The sequence below is a fragment of the Ornithorhynchus anatinus genome, chromosome 5, assembly GCF_004115215.2.
Source record: "Ornithorhynchus anatinus isolate Pmale09 chromosome 5, mOrnAna1.pri.v4, whole genome shotgun sequence".
NCBI lineage: Eukaryota > Metazoa > Chordata > Mammalia > Monotremata > Ornithorhynchidae > Ornithorhynchus > Ornithorhynchus anatinus.
This window is the reverse complement of record NC_041732.1, coordinates 3,898,727-3,922,383: the sequence shown is the minus strand read 5'-3', so window position 1 is coordinate 3,922,383 and position 23,657 is coordinate 3,898,727. Positions and strand designations below refer to the sequence as shown.

At 54.6% G+C, this 23,657-nt stretch overlaps 1 protein-coding gene across 1 annotated transcript; it reads left to right on the top strand.

The window, feature by feature from the left end:
* The first annotated feature begins 286 nt into the window (after positions 1 to 286).
* BCAM (basal cell adhesion molecule (Lutheran blood group)) lies at positions 287 to 10,159 on the top strand. Its single transcript, XM_029066586.1, has 15 exons — positions 287 to 398; positions 3,515 to 3,642; positions 3,886 to 4,114; positions 4,506 to 4,576; positions 4,993 to 5,089; positions 5,654 to 5,836; positions 6,616 to 6,752; positions 6,907 to 7,063; positions 7,211 to 7,329; positions 7,754 to 7,895; positions 8,021 to 8,172; positions 8,431 to 8,575; positions 8,775 to 8,916; positions 9,083 to 9,197; positions 9,551 to 10,159. Exons 1-15 carry the CDS (start codon positions 302 to 304, stop codon positions 9,554 to 9,556), a joined length of 1,920 nt encoding a protein of 639 aa, XP_028922419.1. The 5' UTR covers positions 287 to 301; the 3' UTR covers positions 9,557 to 10,159.
* The last annotated feature ends 13,498 nt before the right edge of the window (positions 10,160 to 23,657 follow it).

The window sequence follows — 23,657 nt, the reverse complement described above, 5'->3', positions numbered from 1 at the left end:
TGATTATGGCTAGTGATCCCTGATGGAAGTTTACCGGGGAGACATTGGACAGTCCCGGCTCCCGGTTGGATCTGGCATCCAGAGAAAAGTCGGAGCCTGCGGAGAAGCTGTCTGTGGGAGGCCTGGGCTGAGTGCCAGGGCTGGGGGGAGTGGGAAGGGGGAGAGAGAGAAGGAAGGGACGGAGGGGGGCTCAAGGGGAGGGGGCGGGGATAGGCCGGGGGCGGGGCGCACTCGCTCTCTCGCTTTCTCCCTCGTTCTTAGTTGCTTCTAGAGTCTCCGAGCCGCCGCCGCCGTCCGGACCATGGAGCCCCCGGCCCGGTCCCCCCGCCTCCGCCCCCTCCGGGACCCCCGGACCCCCGGGCTTTTGCTGCTCGCGCTGTTGCTGGGCGGCTCCCCAGGTATGAGGACGGGAGGGGAGGGGGCGGGAAGTCCGGGAGTGCTCAGGGGAGAGGACCCCTAAAGTGTGGGTGGGGGGTATTGGGGGCTCCCGGAGATAGTCCAGGGGAAATCGGGAAGACACGGGGGGGACGGGACAGGAGGATGGGTGATCCGAGGGCCCCAGGATTTGGGGGTCGGGGCCCGTGCACTCTCAGCCTCCCCCAGCGCCCCTGTTTTCCCAGGACCGTCCTCGTCCCGCCCACCACCCAGTTGAAAGTTCCTGGTTTTGGGCCAGCCGATCCCAGAGGCACTGTCCGCTTCGGTCCCGCCTCCACAACTGTTCCGCCCCTTCTTGCCCCTCGACCCCACTGGGACTCGAACACCTAGTGGCCAAGAGACAAAGGGACGCAGAGATCCTGGAGGAGACATTGGGAGAGAAAGACCGAGAGACAGGCGGGAGGCGAGCAGAGACCCCCTTGGGCCGAGACCCCCAGAGACGTAGAGGCGTCCCCCCTCCCCGTCCCCCACTCGGCAGCTGGCGAGCCGCGCGACCAGGAAGACCCCGGCCCTGTCGGTCACCTTCTGGCCCCGTGTAACCTCCGGAGCCACTGACCCTGTCGGGGGGGTGGGGGGTGGGGGGGTGGGGAGAGGGAGGGATGGACCTCGGAGCCTAAGGTGGGTTGGAGTCCATGGGGACATTGGACTTGGGGAGAGGGTGGGAGCACCCAGTGACTTGGAAACCCAGGCGTCCTGGCTGCCAGTCCCCAACTGTACCCCCCACCCCAATACCTCACTCCCCTCTCGGGATCCAAACACGTTATCTCCAATCCCTCTTCCCGCTGCCCCACCCCAACCCCCTCACACTCCCTCTATCCCTGCCGTCTGAAGCTCTTGCCTCTCTCTCCTGGGACCCAGGCGTCCTGGCCCTCCGCACAGCCCGTCTCCTGCAGCAGCCGCTGCAGTTTCTGCTCCCTCGGGGCTGGGCGGGGCAGGGAGCGGCTGGGGTTGGGGCTTTCCCCGGCCCTGGGGAGGGCCTGGCTTCTCTCCCTGGGCCCCGCGGGGAGGCTTGGGGGCAAAGAGGGTGGGGAGCAGCCAACCTAGAAAGGGGCCTGTTACCCTCCTCCCTAGGCAACATCTCCCCCAGACCCTCCCTCTGGGACCCAGGAGTCCTGCCTCCTTCAGCCCTGCCTTTCGATTCCCACTCCTCTCCGGACCCCAGGAGCCTCCTCCATCCCCTCTGAGACTCAGGGACTCTGATGCCTGCCTTTGGCTGACTCACCCCCTTGCTCTCTGAGGAATAGCTCAGCTCCCCCCCCCCCCCCCCCGCTTTTTCACTCTCCCCCAGGGAGCCCCCAGAGGAAAGTGGAGGAGAAGGGCCGGTAGGCCCAGGGGGGTCGGGGGGCCTGGGGGCCCCTGGGGTCCAAGGCGTCAGGCATACAGGCCTGGGCTGGCTCCTGCGCCCTCCCACATTCCTGAGCCGGGGACGGTCTCCCCCACCCCACCTCCCGGCCCACTCCCCACCCACATGCTCACCTCCCAGCGGGGGAGTCTGGGCTTCGTGGAGGCAGCCTGCCAAGCAGAGGGAAACAGAGGCAGAGGCTTAGAGGCTCAGAGGCACAGGCGTAAAGATGCTGAGAGACAGAAACCAGAGAAGCATAGAAAGAGAGAGCAAGGGAGACCCTCCAAAGAGGACGTTAGAATCATAGAGATAAGAAGAGAGATGCAGAGAGATTGTCTCTGCTCCCTACTGTGTCTCTTGCTTTTCACTTTCCCTCGTCATAAGCTCTAGGCTTCTTGTTACAGCCAGGCTGGAAGGCAGGGATGAGGTAGAGCAGAAAACTGGGATCTTGGTTTCAGAATCGGGGGTAGGAGGGGTTGAGGGGATGGGATACCTGGGTGCAAGGGTTTGGGGGTGGGTGGCCGGGGCGGTGGCTAAGGAAAGGCACCTGGGCCCCGTGTGCATCTCAGGCCATCTGGTCGCCTCTGGCTTTCTGCACCCACCCCCCGCCCCCGCTGGGTTGTTGTTTAGGTCGGCAGCGGCGGCAGAGGCTGCAGCAGTGCCCGTCCTGGCCCCAGCTGTTCGCCAGCACCTGTCAGTGTGACAGCCCAGGCCTCCCTTCCTGTAACCCCTTCGTGCCCAGGAGAGCTCAGGCCTGAGCAGGACGCTGGGGCCTTCACAGAGAGGGTCCCTTTACTGTGCAGGGAGCAAGAAAGGCAGGGATGGGGGGCTGAGGGGACTGGGGAGCAGGGGAGGGGGACCCAATCTTCAATCTCCTGCTGGGGACAGATGCAGCTTGCTCCTGATGGGGAGCGGGGAAAATCTCTGACCCCATTCCCTGCCAGCTGGCACTGATGATGGTATCAGGGGGCTCTTGGCTGCAACACCCCCCTCCTCCTCTAGTTTCTGGCTGGGCTCTCGCTCACCCGCTGAGTCTGTCTGCTGGTCCTCCCGTCTCCCCCTTCCTTCTTCCTCCCATTCGGCTTGATCAGATGCAGGAATGTCAAGGAGTTTCAGGAAGGAGGAGGAGGGGAGCACTTAGACGGGCACAGGGCCACCCTTTGCTCTTAGATGGGCATCGATTTATGTCCGCCACTTATTCATCTCCTAATTCATCTTTCCTCACTCTTGTCACTTCCAGTTATATCTTTTTTCTTCCTCCTGCTGTTTGTAAATCAGTCATTCCTGTCTGTTCCCCTTTAGACTGTGTTCAGTACACTGTAGATGCTCAGCACACTGTAGGCACTCAGCACACTCTAGGTGCTCAACATACTCTAGGTGCTCAGCACACTGTAGACACTTAGCACACTAGGTGCTCAGCACACTGTGGGCATTCAGCATACTCTAGGTGCTCAGCCCATCCCATTGTTGGGATTAGAGTAAGTGGTGGAAGGAGAGCTCCAGAGACAGATAAACTAAGATTTCACTCCAAACTGAAGCTGGGACCAGGGAAAGTGAGTCATGCAGCCAGAGGCAGGAGAAACTAAGTCAGGGACCTTTCTCTTGGGGACTGGGATTTGGGTCAGGGGCCATTGGGAGTGACTGGGGTTGGGGCTAGAGCCGGGCCTCCCTGGGGAGGGATGGGGGAGAGGGGAGTTTAGGCAGGATATCCCCTTCCCCTCTCCCCTGTGTCCACAGGTGCCTGGGCAGAGGTGCAGGTGACTGTGCCCCCCCTGGTGGAGGTGATGCGGGGGGCCCGGGCCACCCTGTCCTGCACCCCCTCTGCCTTGGGGTCCCAGAACAATCAGTTGCTGGAGTGGTTCATCGTGAGTATTTGGTGGGGGACAGCGTGGAGGGAACTAGGGAGGGTGGGTGGAGAGAGGGCCAGAGTAGAGGAGGGAGACGGTAGTGGCTGGTAGCGGCTTTCCCCCACCTCCTTGCCAAACCCAGGACTCCCTTTTTCTCAGGCTGCAGCAAGCTGGATGAGGGGTAGATTCTCTTGGCCAGACCCAGGAACCAATAGACCGTGGCACTCACTCTTCCCCTCTTCCCTCCCCTCCCTTCCCCAGATGAACCGTGTTGGCGCTCGGAAGCGGGTGGCCTATGCCCAGGGCTTATGGCCAGCTATGACTGGGCATGTGGACCAGGAAACCGAGCTGAGTGGTCGAGTGGAGCTGGACTCTCAAGGGGGCCTGGTGTTGCCCAAGGCCAGAGTGAGCGACGCACGGGACTTCTTGTGCCAGGTCGGGGCAGGCACTGAGGGCAGCGCCGAGGGTACCGTTCGCCTTCACGTCTATGGTAATGGCCTGGGCTGCGGGAGGAGGAGGGAGATGAGTGAGGGGGTGGGGGAGAGCCCTCCGGGCTTCCTGGAGGAGGGGGCTAAGGACAGGCAGCTCTGGGAGAGAGAGTAGGAGAGCAGGGGATGGGAGACTGAGACAATTGGAAAAGAGTGGGAAATGGCCGGGCTCCATCAAAGATATCCCATCCCTCCCCCTGCCTCCAACCGGAGCAGTTCCTTCCCTGAAACTCCTCTCACACCCCAGCCACCTGTCCTGGGATCTCAGAGTTACAGCAGGTGGGCATGAGATTAGACAACAGAGAGGACATCTTCAGTATGGGGAGGGTGAAGCTGGATTGGGCCAAATGTGGGTACCTGGGGTCCATCTTCTGAACTCTTCCCTCATTCCAGCTGTCCCCGAGCCCCCTGAGGTCACATATAACAAGGGGATCCTGTCAGTGACGGAGGGGACCGTGCAGGAGGTATGGGATTGGGGAGCCCAATGCCTGGGCTCTGTGTGGGGATGGGGTCTGGGATAGGAGGAGGAAGAGGCTGAGGGCTGTTTGCCTGAGGCCTGGGAAGGGAGGAGGCCTGGGACTGGAGGGGGCTGGAGAACCAAGCTCTTACATTCTGGTCAGGGAAAGAGCTCAGAATGGGAGGAGGCTGGGAAGCCAGGTGTTTGGGTCCTGAGGGGAGAGGAGGGGCTGGAACCGGAGCAAGCTGGGAAACCAGGCACCTGGATCCTGGATGGGGCGTGGTCTTGGGTTGGAGGAGGCTGGGGGGACAGATGCCTGGGGTTTGAGGCAGAGAGGGGGCCTGGGTCAGAGCAGGCTGGGGAGCGGGTAGGGGTCATGGGACAGCTCACCCACCTCCTCCCCCAACCCTGGCCCCTGCCCAGATTGCCAACTGTTTAAGCCGAAATGCCAACCCGGCCCCCAATATCACGTGGTACCGGAATGGAGAGCTCCTGCAGGTCCCTACCGAGATCAATGGAGGTGAGGGGCTGGAGGCTGTGGACCAGGATCGAGGGGATCACTGGCCCCGGCCCCAGCTGACCCCAGGGGAGATTGGCCATCCACAGGGAGGGAGGAGGCCCACTCGCTTGCTTCCCGGGACAGCTGGGGACAGCCGGCCCTCGGCCAGGTGCCAGCTGGAGCACTGCTATCGTCCCCACCCAGGAATCCTCCAGGCCCTGTCCCCCTGCCCAGGCCCCTCTGCCCATCCCCTTCCGCCACCCCTTCCATCCCAGTCATTCATTCCGTCATATTTATTGAGCCCTTACTGTGTGCAGAGCACTGTACTAAGCACTTGGGAGAGTACACTATAACAATAAACAGACACATTCCCTGCCCACAATGAGCTTACAGTCTAGAGCCTGCAGTCCCACCCAGTCAACTCTGCATCTTAACCGGCTCCCCCCACCGCCAGGGATGGGGACTGAGGGAGCCAGCCGGGGCCTCTGGTCAGGGCTCCCGGGTCCCTGAGCTGAGAGGAGGCAGGAGGATGCCATGTCTCTGGGCCCGAATGCTCTGACAGCCCCTCCGGCTCACCCCCTGCAGAGCGCTACGCTGTTCCTCGCACTGTCCGTGAGGCTTCGGGGCTCCTCTCACTCTCCAGCTCTCTCTACCTGCGGCCCACCAAGGCTGACCGCCAGGCCACCTTCCACTGTGCCGTTCACTACCCGCTGCCCCAGGGCCGGACTGGAAAGCAGATCTCCAATCCCTTCAATCTCACCCTGCACTGTGAGTCCCCCACCTGCCTTCCCCTTTTCCCCCCACCCCAATCTTGTTCCAGTGACCTCTGACCTTGTGACCTCGGTTCCCCACCTTATTCATTTTCCCTCCTATCAATCAGTCACTCAATAGTTTAACAGAGCACTGTACTAAGAGCTTGGGAGAGTACAATAGAGTGGGTAGACCAAGAAGTAGCCTGGCTTTGGTTAAAGCATGGGCCTGGGAGTCAAAAGGTCATGGGTTCTAATCCCGGCTCGGCCACATGTCTACTCTGTGACCTTGGGGAAGTCACTTTGCTTCTCTGGGCCTCAGTTACCTCATTTGTAAAATGGGGATGAAGACTGTGAGCCCCATGTGAGACATGGACTGTATCCAACTTGATTAACTTGTATCTCCCCTGGCACTTAGAACAGTGCTTGGCACATAGTAAGCACCTAACCAGAACCATAATTATTGTTATTATTATTATTATGTGATTCCAGCTATCAGAGGGCTTACAACCTACTGTGTGCAGATCACTGTACTAAGCGCTTGGGAGAGGACACTAGAGTTGGTAGACTTGATCAGGTCACTGGACTGAGTACTTGCGAGGGGACAGTACGTAATATTGGTAGATGTGATCCCTTCCATCAAAGAGCTTAGAATCTACTGTTTGCAGAGCACTTCACTGAGCGCTTGGGAGAGGACAATAAAAGAGTTGGTAGAAACATTCCCTGCCCAAGGGGCTCACCTTTGTGGGGAGCAGAGAAGGAGCAAATCCCTCTTATCCCTTTCTGCTTCCACCCCAGACCCTACAGAGAACGTGCGGTTCTGGCTGGACAGCCCAGTGACCCCAAACGCCTGGGTCCAGGAGGGGGATGATGTGCATCTGGTCTGCAAGGGAGACGGGAGTCCTGAACCTGAGTACATCTTCTCCCGCATCCAGGTGACCCCTGAATTGACCTTTCCGACCGTCCCCACCCAGCCCCTCCCCTCCCCAAGGCCCAGACCCCCAAGGGCCGACAGACCACCCCTACCCGGACGCTCTGAAATCCCCAAGCTCCAGGTCGGATGGTGGGTGACTCCTCTGCCCCCCGCAGGGCAAAGAAGAGCAGGGGCTGAAGAATAACTTTGGGGGGCGGCTGGTCCTCGCTCAAGTGCAGCGGGACCAAGGAGGGACCTACCGGTGCGAGGTCCTGGATTTCGATTCCCCTCCCGAAGTCGAGCTGACCCACAACCTTAGTTTCCGAGTGGCCTGTGAGTGCCTGGGAAGGTGGAGTTGGGTCAGTGGGCTGAGGGGAGGTGGGAGGAAGCAGGGAGTGGGGACATGGGGCGCTGGTACTGGAGCTACACCAGGGTCCTGGGGGCACTGAGTCTCTGCCTCCTGCCCCCCTTCCCACACAGACATCGAGCCCCTGAAGCTGAGTCCGGTGAGTGAGGAGGTGACCGTGCCCCTAGGACAAGCTGTGGAGTTGAGCTGCTCTGGCCACGGGGAGCCGGCCCCCAAACTGCGCTGGATCAAGGTCAGGGGGCTGGGAGGATGGTGGGGACCCCTCCACCCCACTTCCCGGATGACTCCCCCGACGTGACTCTTCCCTACCTGCCCCTCCCTCCTCCTACCCCAATCTGACTCCTCCCATCTATGCCCCTGCCTCCCCTCACCCCAATTTGACTCCTCCCATCTCTGCTTCGCCCTCCCCACCTGACTCCTCCCACCTCTCCCCCTCCCCACCTGACTCATTATTATTATTAATCATATTCATTGAGCACTGTATGCTAAGCACTGTACTAAACACTTGGAAGAGTACAATATAACATCAAACACATTCCCTACCCACAACAGGCTCACAAACTAGAGAGGGGGACTCTTCCCACCTGTCCCTTTCCCTCCCCACCTGACTCCTCCCACCTCTGAATTCCTCCTATCCCCTATCTGTGGCCTGGCAGGACTTAGTGGAGCTCTCTCCAGGACCCCTCCTTTCTCTGTCTTCGGTGTCCTTTGACTCCGCGGGCACTTATGTCTGTGAAGCCTCCGTCCCAGCTGTGCCCAGGCTCAACCGCACCCAGACCCTGCAGCTTCTTGTTACAGGTGAGGGTGCTGGAGGGTTGGAACCGGGACCTGAGATTGCTGGGAACCCCTGTCTGAAGGAGGGATGGGGAGGAGCCTGGGGTCGGGGTCATCGCAACCGGCCTCCTGTCCCCCTTCCCACCTAGGGAAGCCGGAGATTAAGGAGGAGGCGGTAGAGCAACTGAAGAAGGCAGGGGAGTCTGACCAGGTGTGGACTGAGGGTGACGTGGTGACCCTGAGCTGTTCTGCCCGGGGCCACCCAGAGCCTCATCTGAGTTGGAACCAGCCTGGGGGCACGGTGAGACCTCCCCCGACCTCCCTGCACCATCCTCCATCCGCCCCCACCCCTGCCATCCGACCCCACCACCCTCCATTCAGCAGCTACACCTCATTCCCTGTCCCCTTAATGAGCTCTCCTAAAACATCTGGTCTGAACCCCCAGAGGAGCCCTTCCCCACTCTTCCCTCCTCCGCCCAGCCCCTTCCTTCTCTTCCCTCCCCCATTCCCCCCCACCTCCATCCCCCAACACTGTTCTCTGTCCTCCCTCGCCGCCCAGCCGGCCGTGCGAGCCCCCGGACTGGGCGGCTGGGCGACCAGCTCCCTGAAGCTGACGGTGACAGCTGCCGTGGCCCGGGATGGGGTCACTTGTGAAGCCCAGAACCCCCATGGGGTCACGAAGCGGCTCTTCCACATCAGGGTTGGTGAGTGATCAGGGGATGTGGCTGTGGGGATGACCCTCTTGGCATGTGGCAGGGAAACACTTGACTTGGTGTTGCTAAAGGAAGTGTCTGGCTGGCGAGGGCAGGTGGACGGGGCTGGGAGGGCAGGCAGCCAGGTGGCCTTCCTCCCCAACGCACCATCTCCCGCTATCTCCCCACTCTGCCTGGTCCCATCTTCCAGAATCCCCCGCAGCTCCCCAGGCCGGCGTGGCAGTCATCGCTGTGGCGGTCAGCGTGGGCATCCTCCTCCTGGTCGTCGCTTTCTTCTACTTCATGCAGCGCCGCCACCGGCTGCCCTGTTCCAGGGGCGAGAAGGGTACCCCGTGAGTGACCCCGGCCCCATGACGCCAGGGCTCCCTGTCCCAACCTGGCATTGACCCTGCCGGTCCCTGACTCCCCTCCCCACCACACCCATCCCTATCTCTCCATACCCCCACCTCCTCTGGCCCAGCCCATCTGACTCTAGTTCTGGCCTTGACTCCCGCGTAGGCCTCCGCCGGACCCGGAACCTGGCTGCCCTGGGGCAAAGCAGAGGACCGAGCAGACAGGGCTCCTGGTTGGGGCCCCCGGAGGAGGGGGGGCTCACAGTGCCTTTGGGGAAGAGGTCAGAGCCGGGGACGGGTGCAGGGCAGATCTGGGCTGGGGCTCCTGACTGTGGGTGGGGGGAGTGGAGAGTTGGGGCTGGGGAAGAGCCAGGACTGGGATACCTGACCATGTTAAGGGGGAGTGGAGAGCTGAGGTTGGGGTTCCTGACCATGAAGGGGGGTAGCAGAGAGCTGGGCCTGGAGTCCGTGACCATGGGTGGGAGGATTGGGGAGCCAGTGCTGGGGTACCCGATAGGAGGAGGGCAGTGGGAGAGGCTGGGAGTAGGGCAGAGAGTGTGGATGGAGGGCAGGGTACTGGGCATCAGGTCACCTGGGTTCCAGGAGTCTGACTCCCCTTCCTCCTCTTCCACAGTGCTAACTCCCGACAGGCCAGGGACCTAAGCATCCACTCGGCCCAACTTCCAGCCTGGCCCCCGGTCACTCACACTGGATCCCTCCATCCCCCCAGTGTGGGGGGGGGGGGCGGTTATGGGGGCGCAGGAAAAATCTTGAGCTCTGACTCCCCTCCCCCATGCTCAAACACAGTCCCCGCCCCCTCCCCTCCTTCCCGCCCCCGCCTTCTCTCTCCCGGCCTCTCCCTCCATTTCCTTCCTGAATTCGGGAACATAGGACGGACCTTAGGGAGAGGGGTGTGTGGTGGGGGAGGGCTCCAGTTGGGACCTTTCCTAAAGGGCCCTCCCTCCCCCCGTTTTTCCCTCCCTCTCTTCCCCCAGCCCCAAAATAGCCCCCAGCTCCCGGCTTGGGGCCCCAGGGAGAAGATAGAGGGGTTGCCAGGGACTATTTTTATCCCACCAACCCAGAGGAGGGAGCAGAGCCAAGCCCCCCTCCTCCTCTTCCTTCGTCCCCACCCCAGGAGTCTACCTTCCCTCCCCCTCGCTGCTGTATCACACTGGATCTCTAAAGTCTTCGACACTGGATTTTCTGACCGGAGCCAATAAAGTTGGTTTCTCCTGTCCCTGGATCTGAGCCTAATTTCTGCCCCCCACCCCCTCCACCCCGCCTGTCTTCCGCTTCCCCTTGCTCGGGCCCAAAGGGGATGCGGTGGAGGGGTTGCAGGGGGGCGGGGGGGGGGACGACTGCCAGCTCCTTCAGATGCCCCCCTACTTTTCCTCCCGCCTCTCTCCCTCCTTGGGCACTTGATCCAGTTTGGGGGAAAATGAGGCGAAGACGGTAAATGAGGCTTCGGGAGGAGCTGGAGAAAGAGGGAGGAGAGAGGCCTGATGCCCGGGGGAGTTGGGGATGGAGTGGGCGGGGAGGTTTTTTTCGGGGGGGGGGTGCGATGCCCGCCTTATGAGAGGAAAGGGGAGTGAGGGGGGCGGAAAGCCTGGATCCCTGGGGCAAGTTGGGGGCGTGTGCAAAGGAAGCAGGGGCAGGCCCCCCGGCTGAATCCCCCTCTGGAAACCGGTTCTCCCGGTCCGGGGGGGCGGGGGGGAGAGGGGGCTTTGAAGAACCCCCTCCCGTAGGGGGGAGGATTAGGAAACGACACCCGGATGTTGGAAGCCATAAAGTTGATGGAGTTGGAGAGAAGCTTCAGTGAGAGGATAATTGAGTCGCAGCCCACCGCAGAGAGAGAACCGAGGGGAGAGACAGATGGAGCGGGAGAGAGAGGCCCAGGAAGGAGGAGCTGAAGTGATACGGACGGACGGACACAGGGACCCTCAGAGAGCCGGGCTAGCCCCATCTGCTCCCCGAACTAATAAAGGGGGCGGCTGGAGGGGGCGGGGGGCTGGCCTCGGGGACAGCCCTCGGCTGGAAGGAGATGGTCATTTGTATGCATGGGGGGGTGATTAGCATACAGATGGTCACCGCTCCGGGCTCGTCGGCCAATCCGGCCGCGGGGAGGAGCTGGGACCCCGGGGGAGGAAGGACAGACGGACCTGGGAGACGAGGGGGGCGGCGGGGACACGGGATTTCTGGCCTCGGGAGGTGGGGGCCGTTTGATCCAGAGTCAATCAGGGAAGACATTCAGTCGGAGGGAGAGGGAGTGGAGACCCTGATGGAGGGGAGTGGCGGCGATATGTAAATAAGTTCCTTGAGGGACCTGATTATCTTGGATCCACTCCAGTGTAGTGCCGGCCCCATAGTAAGGCCTTAACGACTATCATCGTTATTGTTGTTGTTATGATGATCCTTCATAATAAAAATCTGAGCCCTCATCCTGATCCAACCAAACGGGATCAATCTCCAGACCACAATCAGTCAGTTGTATTTACTAAGCACCCACTGTGGGTAGAGTACTGTACTGAGACCCTAGGAGAGTGACCCAGAGGCAAAGACAAGATTTTTCCCCTCAAGGAATCTACCGGAGCAGAGACACACAAATAATTTATAGATAGGAAGTAGAAAAGACCGGGAAGGAGAGAGTAATAGTAATCATAATAGTCATGATGGTATTTATTTAGTACTTTCTCTGTGTCGAGCACTGGAGTAAATACAAGGGAATCAGATCAGACATGGACACGAGTCTCTTGAGAAGAAGAGGTATTTTATTAAGCAGCGTGGCTCAGTGGAAAGAGCATGGGCTTTGGAGTCAGGGCTCATGAGTTCGAATCCCAGCTCTGCCACTTGTCGGCTGTGTGACTGTGGGCAAGTCACTTAACTTCTCTGTGCCTCAGATCCCTCATCTGTAAAATGGGGATTAAGACTGTGAGCCCCACGTGGGACAACCTGATTCCCCTATGTCTACCCCAGCGCTTAGAACAGTGCTCGGCACATAGTAAGCGCTTAACAAATACCAACATTATTATTATTAAGGAAACTGAGGTGAAGAGTGGTTGTCACTTTCCCCAAGTCACATTGCAGTTAAGTGGCAGAGCTGGAACTAGAACCCAGGTCTCCTGACTCTCAGGCCCATGCACGCTCCACTAGGCCACACTAAGCTACTTCCACTGAAAGTATCTCCTCCTGCCTCCAAGACGTCTCTACCTGGATGTCTGCCCACCACCTAAAACGCAACATGTCCAAAACTGAGCTCCTCATCTTCCCTCCCAAGCCCTGTCCTCTTCCTGACTTCTCTATCACTGTGGATGGTACGACCATCCTTCCTGTCTCTCAGGCCTGCAACCTCGGTGTCATCTTTGACTCGGCTCTCTCGTTCACCCCACACATCCAATCTGTCACCAAAACCTGCCGGTCTCACCTTTATAATATCACCAAGATCCGCCTTTTCCTCTCCACCCAAGCAGCTATCTTACCGTTACAGGCTATCATAATATCCCGGCTGGATTATTGTGTCAGCCTTCTCTTTGATCTCCCTTCCTCCTCTCTCTCCCTGCTCCAGTCTATTCTTCACTCTGCTGCCCGGCTCATCTTTCTGCAGAAACACTCTGGGCATGTCACTCCCCTTCTTAAAAACCTCCAGTGGTTGCCTATCGACCTCCGCACAAAACAAAAACTTCTCACTCTAGGCTTCAAGGCTCTCCATCACCTTATCCCCTCCTACCTCTCCTCCCTTCTCTCTTTCTACTGCCCACCCCGCACCCTCCACTCCTATGCCGCCCACCTCCTCACCGTCCCCCGTTCTCGCCTATCCCGCCGTCGACCCCTGGGCCACATCCTCCCGCAGTCCTGGAATGCCCTCCCTCCTCACCTCCGCCAAACTAATTCTCTTCCCCTCTTCAAAACCCTACTTAGAGCTCACCTCCTCTAAGAGGCCTTCCCAGACTGAGCTCCCCCTTTACCCTCTGCTCCCTCTGCTCCCCCTCTACCCCCCCTTCACCTCCCTCAGCTAAACCCTCTTTTCCCCCCTTTCCCTCTGCTCCTCCCCACCTCCCTTCCCCTCCCCTCAGCACTGTACTCATCTGCTCAACTATATAGAAGCAGAGAAGCATGCTTAGAGAAGCAGCGTGGCACAGTGGAAAGAGCCCAGGCTTGGGAGTCAGAGTTCATGGGTTCAAATCCCGGCTCCACTGCTTGCCAGCTGTGTGACTTTGGGCAAGTCACTTAACTTCTCTGTGCCTCAGTGACCTCATCTGTAAAATGGGGATGAAAACTGTGAGCCCCACGTGGGACAACCTGATCACCTTGTATCCCCCGGCGCTTAGAACAGTGCTCTGCACATAGTAAGTGCTTAACAAATACCAACATTATTATATATTTTCATTTCCCTATTTATTTTGTTAATGAGATGTACATCACCTTGATTCTATTATTTTGTTAGTGAGATGTACATCACCTTGATTCTATTTATTTGCTATTGTTTTAATGAGATGTTCACTCATTAAACATCTATTTATTGCTATTGTTTTTGTCTGTCTCCCCCGATTAGACTGTAAGCCCGTCAAAGGGCAGGTACTGTCTCTATCTGTTACCGATTTGTACATTCCAAGCGCTTAGTACAGTGCTCTGCTCATAGTAAGCGCTCAATAAATACTACTACTAATAATAATGTTGGTATTTGTTAAGCGCTTACTATGTGCAGAGCACTGTTCTAAGCGCTGGGGTAAACACAGGGGAATCAGGTTGTTCCACGTGGGGCTCACAATCTTAATCCCTATTTTACAGATGAGGGAACTGAGGCACAGAAAAGTTAAGTGACTTGCCCACAGTCACCCAGCTGACAAGTGGCAGAGCTGGGATTCAAACTCATGAGCCCTGACTCCAAAGCCCGTGCTCTTTCCACTGCGCCACGATACTACTGAATGAATGACTGAAAGTAGAATATGTAAGTGGATGTACACAAAAATGCTATTGGTGGCTCAGTGAATTAATTCAGAGTTGCTAGTAGTGAGGATATGATCTAGAGAGAAGGAAAATTAAGCTGTGGAAGCCTCCTGTAGGAGGAGGGATTTTGGTGGAATTCTGAAAATGGGAGGAGCTCAAGGGTGAAAGCTAAGCAATTCCTGTCTGCCTGAACCTTCCTTGATTGATCCCTCATCTCCCCACTCTGTAATAGTATTAAGAATTGTGGTACTAGTTAAGGGGTGTATAATGTGCCCAAGCGCCATCCTAAGTGCAAGATGAACTGGTTGGGCGCAGTCCCTGTCGCATAAGGGGCTAGCAGTCTATGGAGGAGGGAGAACAAGTATTGTATGCCCATTTTATAGATAAGAAAACCGAAACATGGAGAATTGAAGTGGTTTATCCAAGGTCACACAACAGGCAAGTGGAGGATCAGGATTTGAACCCAGGATAAGAGACTGGATTAGAACACTATGATCCCTGTCACCATCCTCCTTCTCCCCACTCCTCCCCTGGACACTCACTTCTATACCACCTAAGCACAGGATTTCCTTGTCATCAGAGTGGAAAGGGAAAGGGAAAAAGCAGGTGATAACCCTTGGGGCTCTTAGGAACTCCTTTCTTACCGCCTGACACAGAGTCTAAGTTCACCCTTTCCAGAGCCTGTGACACTGGGGTGCATATTTTTATAGTCTAATTATTCCTTCTAACTACGACATTTTAATTAACGATCTCCCTACCTAGATTGCCAGCTCCTTGGGAGCAGGGATCATGTCTATCAATTCTATTATATTGTACTCTCAAGTGCTTAGTATAGTGCTCTGCACACAGTAAGTGCTCAATAAATATGATTGAATGAATGCGCACAGTAAACACTCAGTGAATACTGTAATTGCGAAGCTGAAAGGGAAAACGTTTTCTAACTGGAATATTGACCTTGCCTCTTATGCAAGAGAGGGAGGAATCAAGGATAATGCCAAGGTTACAGGCTTTGGAGACTGAGAAGGTGGTGGTGTTGTCAATGGTGATGGTAAAGTTAGATGGAAAAGTGGATTTGGGGGGAAGATGAGGAGCTTGGTTTGAGATTGAAATGTTGGTTGGAGATCCACATAGAGAAGTCCTGGAGACAAATGGAAATGCAAGAATGCAGAGAGGGAGAGCGGTCTGGGCTAGTGAGGAAGATTTGTGAGTCATCGGGAGAAAGGTGGTAGTCACTGAAGCCAAGAGAATGAACGCCCTGAGGGAGTGAGTGGATTGAGTGATTGGTATTTATTGAGCACTTACTCTGTGGAGCGGTCTGAACTAAGCTCTTGGGAGACTACAACATGACCTAATCATGTTCCCTGACCACAAGGAGCTTGCCTCCTTACACCCTCCTGCCTCACCTCACTGCTTTCCTACTACAACACAGCCTGCACACTTTGCTCCTCTAATGCCAACCTTCTCACTGTGCCATGATCTCATCTATCTCGCTGTCGACCTCTCTCCTACATCCTGTCTCTGGCCTGGAATGCCCTACCTTTTCATATTCATTCATTCAATTCAATCGTATTTATTGAGTGCTTACCGTGTGCAGAGCATTGTATGAAGCGCTTGAGAGAGTACAATATAACAATAAACTGACTCAGTGAGCTTACAGTCTACAGGGGGAGACAGACATTAATATAAATAAATAAATTTATGTACATAAGTACATAAGGCTGGGAGGGGATAAATACTAGGAGCATGTCAGGATGAAGCAGAAGGGAGTGGAAGAAAATGAAAAAGGGGCTTAGCAAGGCAAGACCTCATGGAGAAGATGTGCCTTCAAAAAGCGGTGAGAGTCATTGTCTGTTGGATATGACAAGGGAGGGCGTTCTAAATCAGAGGCAGGAGAGGGAGGAGATAGAGGAGATAAAGGTACAGTGAGAAGGTTAACATTAGAGGAGCGAAGTATGTGGGCTGGGTTGCAGCAGAAGAGAAGCCAGGTGAGGTAGGAGGGGTCAAGGTGATTGAATGCTGCAAAGCCAATGGTGAGGAGTTTTTGTTAGATGTAGAGGTGGATGGGCAGCCACTGGAGTTTCTTGAAGAGTGGGGAAACATAGTCTGAACATTTTTGTAGAAAAATGATCTGGGAAGCGGAGTGAAATATGGACTGGAGTGGGAAGAGACAGGAGGTACAATTGCTTTCTCCATCTTCAAGGCCTTATTGAAGGCACATCTCCAAAAGGCCTTCCCTGACTAAGCCCTCTTTTCCTTTTCTTCCTCTCCTTTCTATGTCACCCCGACTTGTTCCCTTTCTTCATCCCCTCCCACCCCTTCAGCACTTATAAACTTATTTGTAATTTATTTATTTATATTAATGTCTGTCTCCCCCTCTAGACCAGGGAATGAGTCCATTTATTGTTATATTGTATTCTCCCAAGTGCTTAGTTCAGTGCTCTGTACAACAGTACCACAATTAGCACTCAATAAATATGATTGATTGATTGATTGATTGAAGGAGCTTACTGTCTAGGAGACAGTCACTAATAAAAATAAATAAATTACAGATATGTAATAAGTGCTGAGTGAGTATCAAGTGCTTAAAGGGTACAGGTCCAAATGCATATAAACCCATTGTAGCAGTTCAAGAAAGGAAGTAAACAATCTGTAAAGGTAAGGAAGCAGCAAGAGAGATGGCGGTTATACTTGAGAAAGAACTTCCTTGTCAGAGTGGAAAGGGAAAAGAAAAAAGCAGGTGATAACCCTTGGGGCTCTTGAGGACTCCTTTCTTAATAATAATAATGATGGTATTTGTTAGTGCTTACTATGTGCCAGGCACTGTACTAAGTCCTGGAGTGGATACAAGGAAATCCATTTGGACGTAGTCCCTATCCCACATGGGACTCACAGTCTCAATTCTTAGATGAAGTAAGTGAGGCACAGAGAAGTGAAGTGACTTGCCTAAGGTCACACAGCAGAGGAGTGGCAGACCGGGGATTAGAACTCATGGCCCTTGCTCGCAGGCCCTTGCTCTATCTACTATACCATGCTGCTTTCTCACTGCCTGAATCTGAGCCAAGCACAGCAAGTCTAACCCTCTTCCAGCTAGCTGGATAGTCATTCATTCATTCATTCATTCAGTAGTATTTATTGAGCGCTTACTATGTGCAGAGCACTGTACTAAGCGCTTGGAATGTACAAATCGGTAACAGAGACAGTCCCTGCCCTTTGACGGGCTTACAGTCTAATCAGGGGAGACAGACAGACAAAAACAATAGCAATAAATAGAACCAAGGGGATGAACATCTGATTAAAACATTAGCAAATAAATAGAATCAAGGAGATGTACATCTCATTAGCAAAATAAATAGGGTAATGAAAATATATACAGTTGAGCGGATGAGTACAGTGCTGAGGGGAGGGGAAGGGAGAGGGGGAAGAGCAGAGGGAAAGGGGGGAAGAGAGGGCTTAACTGAGGAGAGGTGAAGGGGGGGTAGAGGGGGAGCAGAGGGAGCAGAAGGTAAAGGGGGAGCTCAGTCTGGGAAGGCCTCTTAGAGGAGGTGAGCTCTAAGTAGGGTTTTGAAGAGGAGAAGAGAATTAGTTTGGCGGAGGTGAGGAGGGAGGGCATTCCAGGACTGCGGGAGGACGTGGCTCAGGGGTTGACGGCGGGATAGGCGAGAACGGGGGATGGTGAGGAGGTGGGTGGCAGAGGAGCGGAGGGTGCGGGGTGGGCAGTAGAAAGAGAGAAGGGAGGAGAGGTAGGAGGGGATAAGGTGATGGAGAACCTTGAAGCCTAGAGTGAGAAGTTTTTGTTTCGTGCGGAGGTTGATAGGCAGCCACTGGGTGTTTTTAAGAAGGGGAGTGATATGCCCAGAGCATTTCTGCAGGAAGATGAGAGGGGCAGCGGAGTGAAGAATAGACTGGAGCGGGAAGAGAGAGGAGGAAGGGAGATCAGAGAGAAGGCTGACACAGTAATCCAGCCGGGATATTATGAGAGCCTGTAACAGTAAGATAGCCATTTAGGTGGAGAGGAAAGGGCGGATCTTGGTGATATTAATAAACAGACTCGTGGTGTGAAGAAAGCAGGGGCTGGATAGGTGTGAAGGCAGGCAGCCATCGAAATGTAAATACATATGAACCGGGGTCTTTGGGGGGGAATGAATGATGATGGTGATGGTATTTGTTAAGCGCTTACTATGTGCCAAGCCCTGTTCTAAGTGCTGGGGGGGAATACAAGGTGATCAGGTTGTCCCACGTGGGGCACACAGTTTTAATCCCCATTTTACAGATGAGGTAACCGAGGCACAGGGAAGTGAAGTGACGTGCCCAAAGTCACCCAGCTGACAAGCGGCAGAGCCGGGATTGGAACCCATGACCTCTGACTCCCAAGTCCAGACTCTTTCCACTGAGCCACGGAGGTGGGTATCCAGAAGCTGGGCTTGTTTAGGGCAGACCCTTCTGGCTGTATCAGGGCAAGTCTAGCCCCAAGATACCCTGAAAAGTCCCCTCCTTCCCCCATGCCACCAAAGGCTCTGAAGACCTGGATTATTTCTGTACTGGCCCCCCCGCATCGGGATTTGAGTCTATAAATCTTTGAGGACAGAGATATCTACCCACTCTATTTTTTGGGACTCTCCCAAGTACTTATTACAGTGCTCTGCACACAGTAAGTGTTCAGTAAATACCTTTGATTGATTGATTGCTTCAAGGGTCTGATTTGACCCAGAATTCTCTGGGGTATACCCCCGTGTCATGAGGCAGACACCTTCCCTCTGGAGTCTTGCTCTTTCACCCCTATCATCATCACCATCATCATCACTATTATCATCAAACAGAAATTCCTTACCATTGGCTTTAAAGCACTCAATTACCTTGCCCCTTCCTTCCTTACCTTGCTGCTTTCCTACTGTAGTCCAGCCCTCACACTCCGCTCCTCTCATGACACTGTATCTTGATCTAGGCTATCTCAGCACCAACCTCTTGCCTACATTTTGCCTCTGGCCTGGAAGAAACATTAGCCCTCTTCATGCCCAACAGACATCACTCTCCCTACCTTCAAAGACTTATTGAAGACACATCTCCTCTAAGAGGCCTTCCCTAAGCCCTCATTTCCTCTTCTTTCACTCCCTACTATGTCACCCTGGCACTTGAATTTGCACCCTTTATATAACCCCTCCCTCAGTCCTAAAGCCCTTATGCACATATCTGTAATATGTTTATTTCTATCAATATCCCTCTCCCCCTCTAGACTGTAAGTTCACTGAAGGCAGGGAACATGTATACCAACTCTGTTATAGTGTACTCTCCTAAGAGCTTAGTACAGTGCTTTGCTTTCAACAAATACCATTTACTGACTGAATTTTGAGCGCTTACTGTGGGCAGAGCACTGAACTAAGTGCTTGGAAGAGGACAATACAATAGAGTTGATAGACATGTTTTGCCAACTCTCCTCCAGCCCTCACAGATGGGTCCTCTTCTCTGTAGATACATCTTCAAGAAAGAAGACACCAGGACCCTCTATCAACCCTTCTCTTCTAATCAGTCAATCATTAGTATTTATCGAATGCTGTCTGTGTGCAGAGCACTGTACTAAGAAGTTAGGAAAATACACTAGAGTTGATAGGTTCCTGGCCCTTTAGCGGGTTACAGTCTAGAGGGGAAGACAGATAATAAAATAAATTACAGATATAGACATAAATGCTGTGGGGCTGAGGGTGAGTTGACTAAAAGGAACAAATCTAAGTGTAAGGGCGATGTAGAAGGGAGAGAGAGTAGGGGGAATGAGGGCCTCAGGAAGTCCCTCCAGCCTTCTAGCCACCATCCTGCCTGCTGCAACTGAAATCCATCTTCTTTTGGAATTCTGCTGGCCCAGGGCCCGGGCTCGGAAGAGAGAGGATTAAGGAGCCTGAGGTAGGTCTTGGGGTGTAGGTTGACAAATTCCACATGCTTCTCAAGACTGATGCAGAGACAGTGGGTGGACTCTGTTGGCTCTGGGCCTCCCTGCCCCCCTTCTCCACCTTCCATCTCACAGTTGGGTCAGCCCTCCATCCCTCCCACTTCACCCGTTGCTCAGACGGATGGAAACAAAACAAACTCAAAGCAGAACAGGAGGATAGAAGGGGTGGGGCAGAGAGGGGAGGAGGGGGAGGAGAGGTAGAGGTTGGGGATAGCTGCAGGGGTGGAGAGGGGGTTGGGGCAGCACCACAAGCTTGGCAGAGGGAAGGGAAGAGCCCCCGCCCTCTGGGAAGGAATGGAGGGGCTCTGGAACAGTGCCCGATCCAAGGTTGGGGGAAGCTGGGGAGAGAGGGGGCCCAGGCTGGTGTGGATGGAAACCTTTTTGGCCCAGAGCCTTTGGGAACAGGGTGGCTGCGTCAGTTCTGGTGATTGTTCTTGGGGTAGGGGTGGAGTGGGGTGGGGTGGGGTTGGAGCTGGAGTGTCCACAATAGACTAGGCACTATCTAGTACATGCATGTTCATGCAAGCATATATTCCTGCCCACTCCCAGGATCTCTCTCTAGTTCTCACATGTTTACACACACAAAACACATGTATGCACACACATAAGTTCCAGCCTCCTGGACCTCTCTCTAGTTTACACACACACACACACACACACACACACACACACGAGTTCCAGTCCCTTGGATCTGTACATTCCAAGTGCTTAGTACAGTGCTCTGCACATAGTAAGCGCTCAATAAATACTATTGAATGAATCTCTTTCTAGTTCTCTCATGGATTCATGCATACCAACCTATTCACCTACACCTACACACACACCCCAATTTACACACCCACACCCCAATTTACACACACACCCCCCAATTTACACACACACACACCCCAATTTACACACACACACACACACACACACACACCTGCCAGAGCCACAGATTCTCCCATTCACCAAAGGTGAGCTTACTTGACTTCTTTGGGTCTCAGTTTCATCATCTGTAGAATGGGGAGCCAATACCTGTTCTCCTTAGATAAAGACCCCCATGTGGAAAAGGCACTGTGTTTGAACTGATTATCCTGTATCTACTCCAGTGCTTAGCATAGTGCTTGGCACATAATGCCCACCTAACAATTATTCTTATTATTGTTATCATTATTATTATTACAAGAGACTTACCAGATGCACCTGCAAATTTTTCCTTGGAACATTCCTCTGCAGGGATTTCACCCCTAGGGAGCCTGTCTATATACCCCCAAACTCCCATCCTTCCTCCTATCCTGACCCCCACAGCTGACTTCCTCTTTCTTCAGGTTCTGGCTAACCAGCAGTGGAAGGAGTGGAGTTAGGCTTCATTCATTCAGTCAGTTGTATTTATTAAGCACTTACTTTATGCAGAGCACTAAGTGCTTGGGAGACTACGGTGTGGCTTAGTGGCTAGAGCTCGGGCCTGGGAATCAGATCAATGATTCTAATCCCGGCTCTGCCACATGTCTGTTGTGTGACCTTGGGCAAGTCACTTCACTTCTCTGGGCGTCAGTTACCTCATCTGTAAAATGGGGATTAAGAACGTGAGTCCACTGTGGGACAGGGACTGTGTCCAACCTTACTAATTTATATCTACCCCAGTGCTTAGAACAGAGCTGGGCACATAGTGAGCACTTAGCAAGTACCTTTATTATCATTATTATTACAATACAACAATAATAATTGTATTATTAATTTAAGAAAGGACTTATAGGATGGAGGTTGGGGAGGCATTAAAGAGGGCCCTTCCCACCCTAAGTTTAAAGAAATCTCATCCCTTGACTAGGTGGGAGGGTACAAGCTGAAGTGGATCCATCTCTCGGTCTGCCCCGTTTAACTCCCCTCCCTCTTCCTCCCTCTCTCCCACCCCGGGCACCTTACCTCATCCCTCCAGCAACCACAGGAATGTGAAGTAGGAGTGTGTGTTGGGGAGGCGGGAGAGGAGAGGGATACAGCCGGGAGTTGGGATCCCGGTGGAGGAGGGGTAGACTGGGATTCCACTCAGCCTTTCTGAAATAAATTGGGGGGGGGGGGAACGGAGTAATCTGTGGAGTACGCTGTGGAGGGGGTCGTTGGGGGCCGGGCCAGGGCTGCGCCTGTACCCGGGAGGATTCCTGTTCCTTGAGTCAGCAGCAGCGGCTGACACAGGCCCAGGGCCTTGAGGGGAGCGGGGAAGGGAGGCAAGGAGGTGGGACCTGGGGAGACAGAGAAACCCAAAGAAGAGAAGCAGTGTGGCCTAGTGGAAAGAGCACGAAACTGGACGCCCGGGATTCTAATCCTGCTTTTGACACTTGCCTGCTGTGTGATCTTGGGTAAGTCACATAACTTCTCTGTGCCTCAGTTTCCTCCTTTGTAAAACGGGGATTCGATACCTCTTCTCCTTCCCCCGTGGACTGTGAAGCGCAGGTGGGACAGAGACTATGTCCCATATGATTATCTAGTGTCAACCCCAGCGCTTCGCACATAGTAAGTCCTTAATAAACACCATAGTTGTTAGAAGTACAAAGAGAAAAAGAGGCCCAGAGAGAGACATAATTGGAGAGGAGAAAGGAGCGGGACAGAGTTCGCCGGCGGCCAGGGAAGGTGGGCCCGGGGACCCTGGAGGAAATTCCGGCTCCTCCACTTGTCAGCTGTGTGACTTTGGGCAAGTCATTTCACTCCTCTGGGCCTCAGTTCCCTCATCTGTAAAATGGGGATAAAGACTGAGCCCCATGAGGGACACCCTGATCACCTTGTATCCCCCCAGCGCTTAGAACAGTGCTTTGCACATAGGAAGCGCTTAACAAATACCAAGATTATTATTTATTATCCTCTTATCTCGGGACCCAGGTGTTCGAGCCCCGCAGCGGCCGAGCCGTCCGTCTTCAACCCGACTCGCTGCTGCCCCCTGGCGTCCGGCTAGAGTTGAGGGATGGGGCGGTCTGTGTCGCCCTCTGCCGGCCGCGGGGGAGATCGGCGGAGACCCAAGTGGGAAAAAAGTGGAGATCCCGGAACTGGACAGGTGTCCAGCTCGGCTGCCCCTCACATTTTAGGGGGGTAGGGCGGTCTCCGAGTCCGGGAGAGAGGAATCGTCTTAAAGCCTCACTGGAATCTGGGGTGCGGAGGGGAGATTCGAGGAACGAGAGAGGAAGAAGAGGAGAAAGGAAAGAAAGGACAAGAAAAAGAAAAAAGAAAGAAAAAAAAAGAAAGGATAGAAAAGCAAGGACAAAGAGATACAGAGACCGAGAGAAAGAACCTGAGAGAGAGAGTTAAGGGAGGCCTTAGGGCAGAGGGGGGCTCAGTTGTTGAGGGAGGCTGGGGTCTCCGGGAAGAAGGGGGCTGGCGGGGGGAGGGAAAGATGCTCAAGGAGGGGGGAGATTTTAGAGAGAGGGGCAGGTGGGGAGTGCATCCTCTGGGCCGGGAGGGAAAGGTGGATCTGATCCGGTGCCGGAGTCCACTTAGATGGCTCTGGGCAGCATGGCTTAGTGGCAAGAACCAGGTTTTGGAAGTCAGAGGACGTGGGTTCTAATCCCGACTCCGTCACTTGTCTGCTGTGTGACCTTGGGCAAGCCGCCTAACTTCTCTGTGCCTCAGTTCCTTCATCTGTAAAATGGGGATTAAGACTGTGAGCCTCTCGTGGGACAACGGACTCCGTGTGGCTCAGTGGAAAGAGCATGGGTTTAGGAGTCAGAGGTCATGGATTCTAATCCCGGCTCCGCCACCCGTCAGCTGTGTGACTTTGGGCAAGTCACTTAACTTCTCGGTGCCTCAGTTCCTCATCTGTAAAATGGGGATTAATAATAATGATGGTATTTGTTAAGCGCTTACTATGTGCCAGGCACTGTTCTAAGCGCTG

Excerpts from the sequence above, each read along its gene's own strand:
- BCAM (XM_029066586.1), top strand. The coding sequence starts at position 302 with ATGGAGCCCCCGGCCCGGTCCCCCCGCCTCCGCCCCCTCCGGGACCCC. Across the intron at positions 7,330-7,753 it reads CCAAACTGCGCTGGATCAAG|GACTTAGTGGAGCTCTCTCC; the intron begins GTCAGGGGGCTG and ends GTGGCCTGGCAG. Across the intron at positions 8,917-9,082 it reads AGGGGCGAGAAGGGTACCCC|GCCTCCGCCGGACCCGGAAC; the intron begins GTGAGTGACCCC and ends ACTCCCGCGTAG.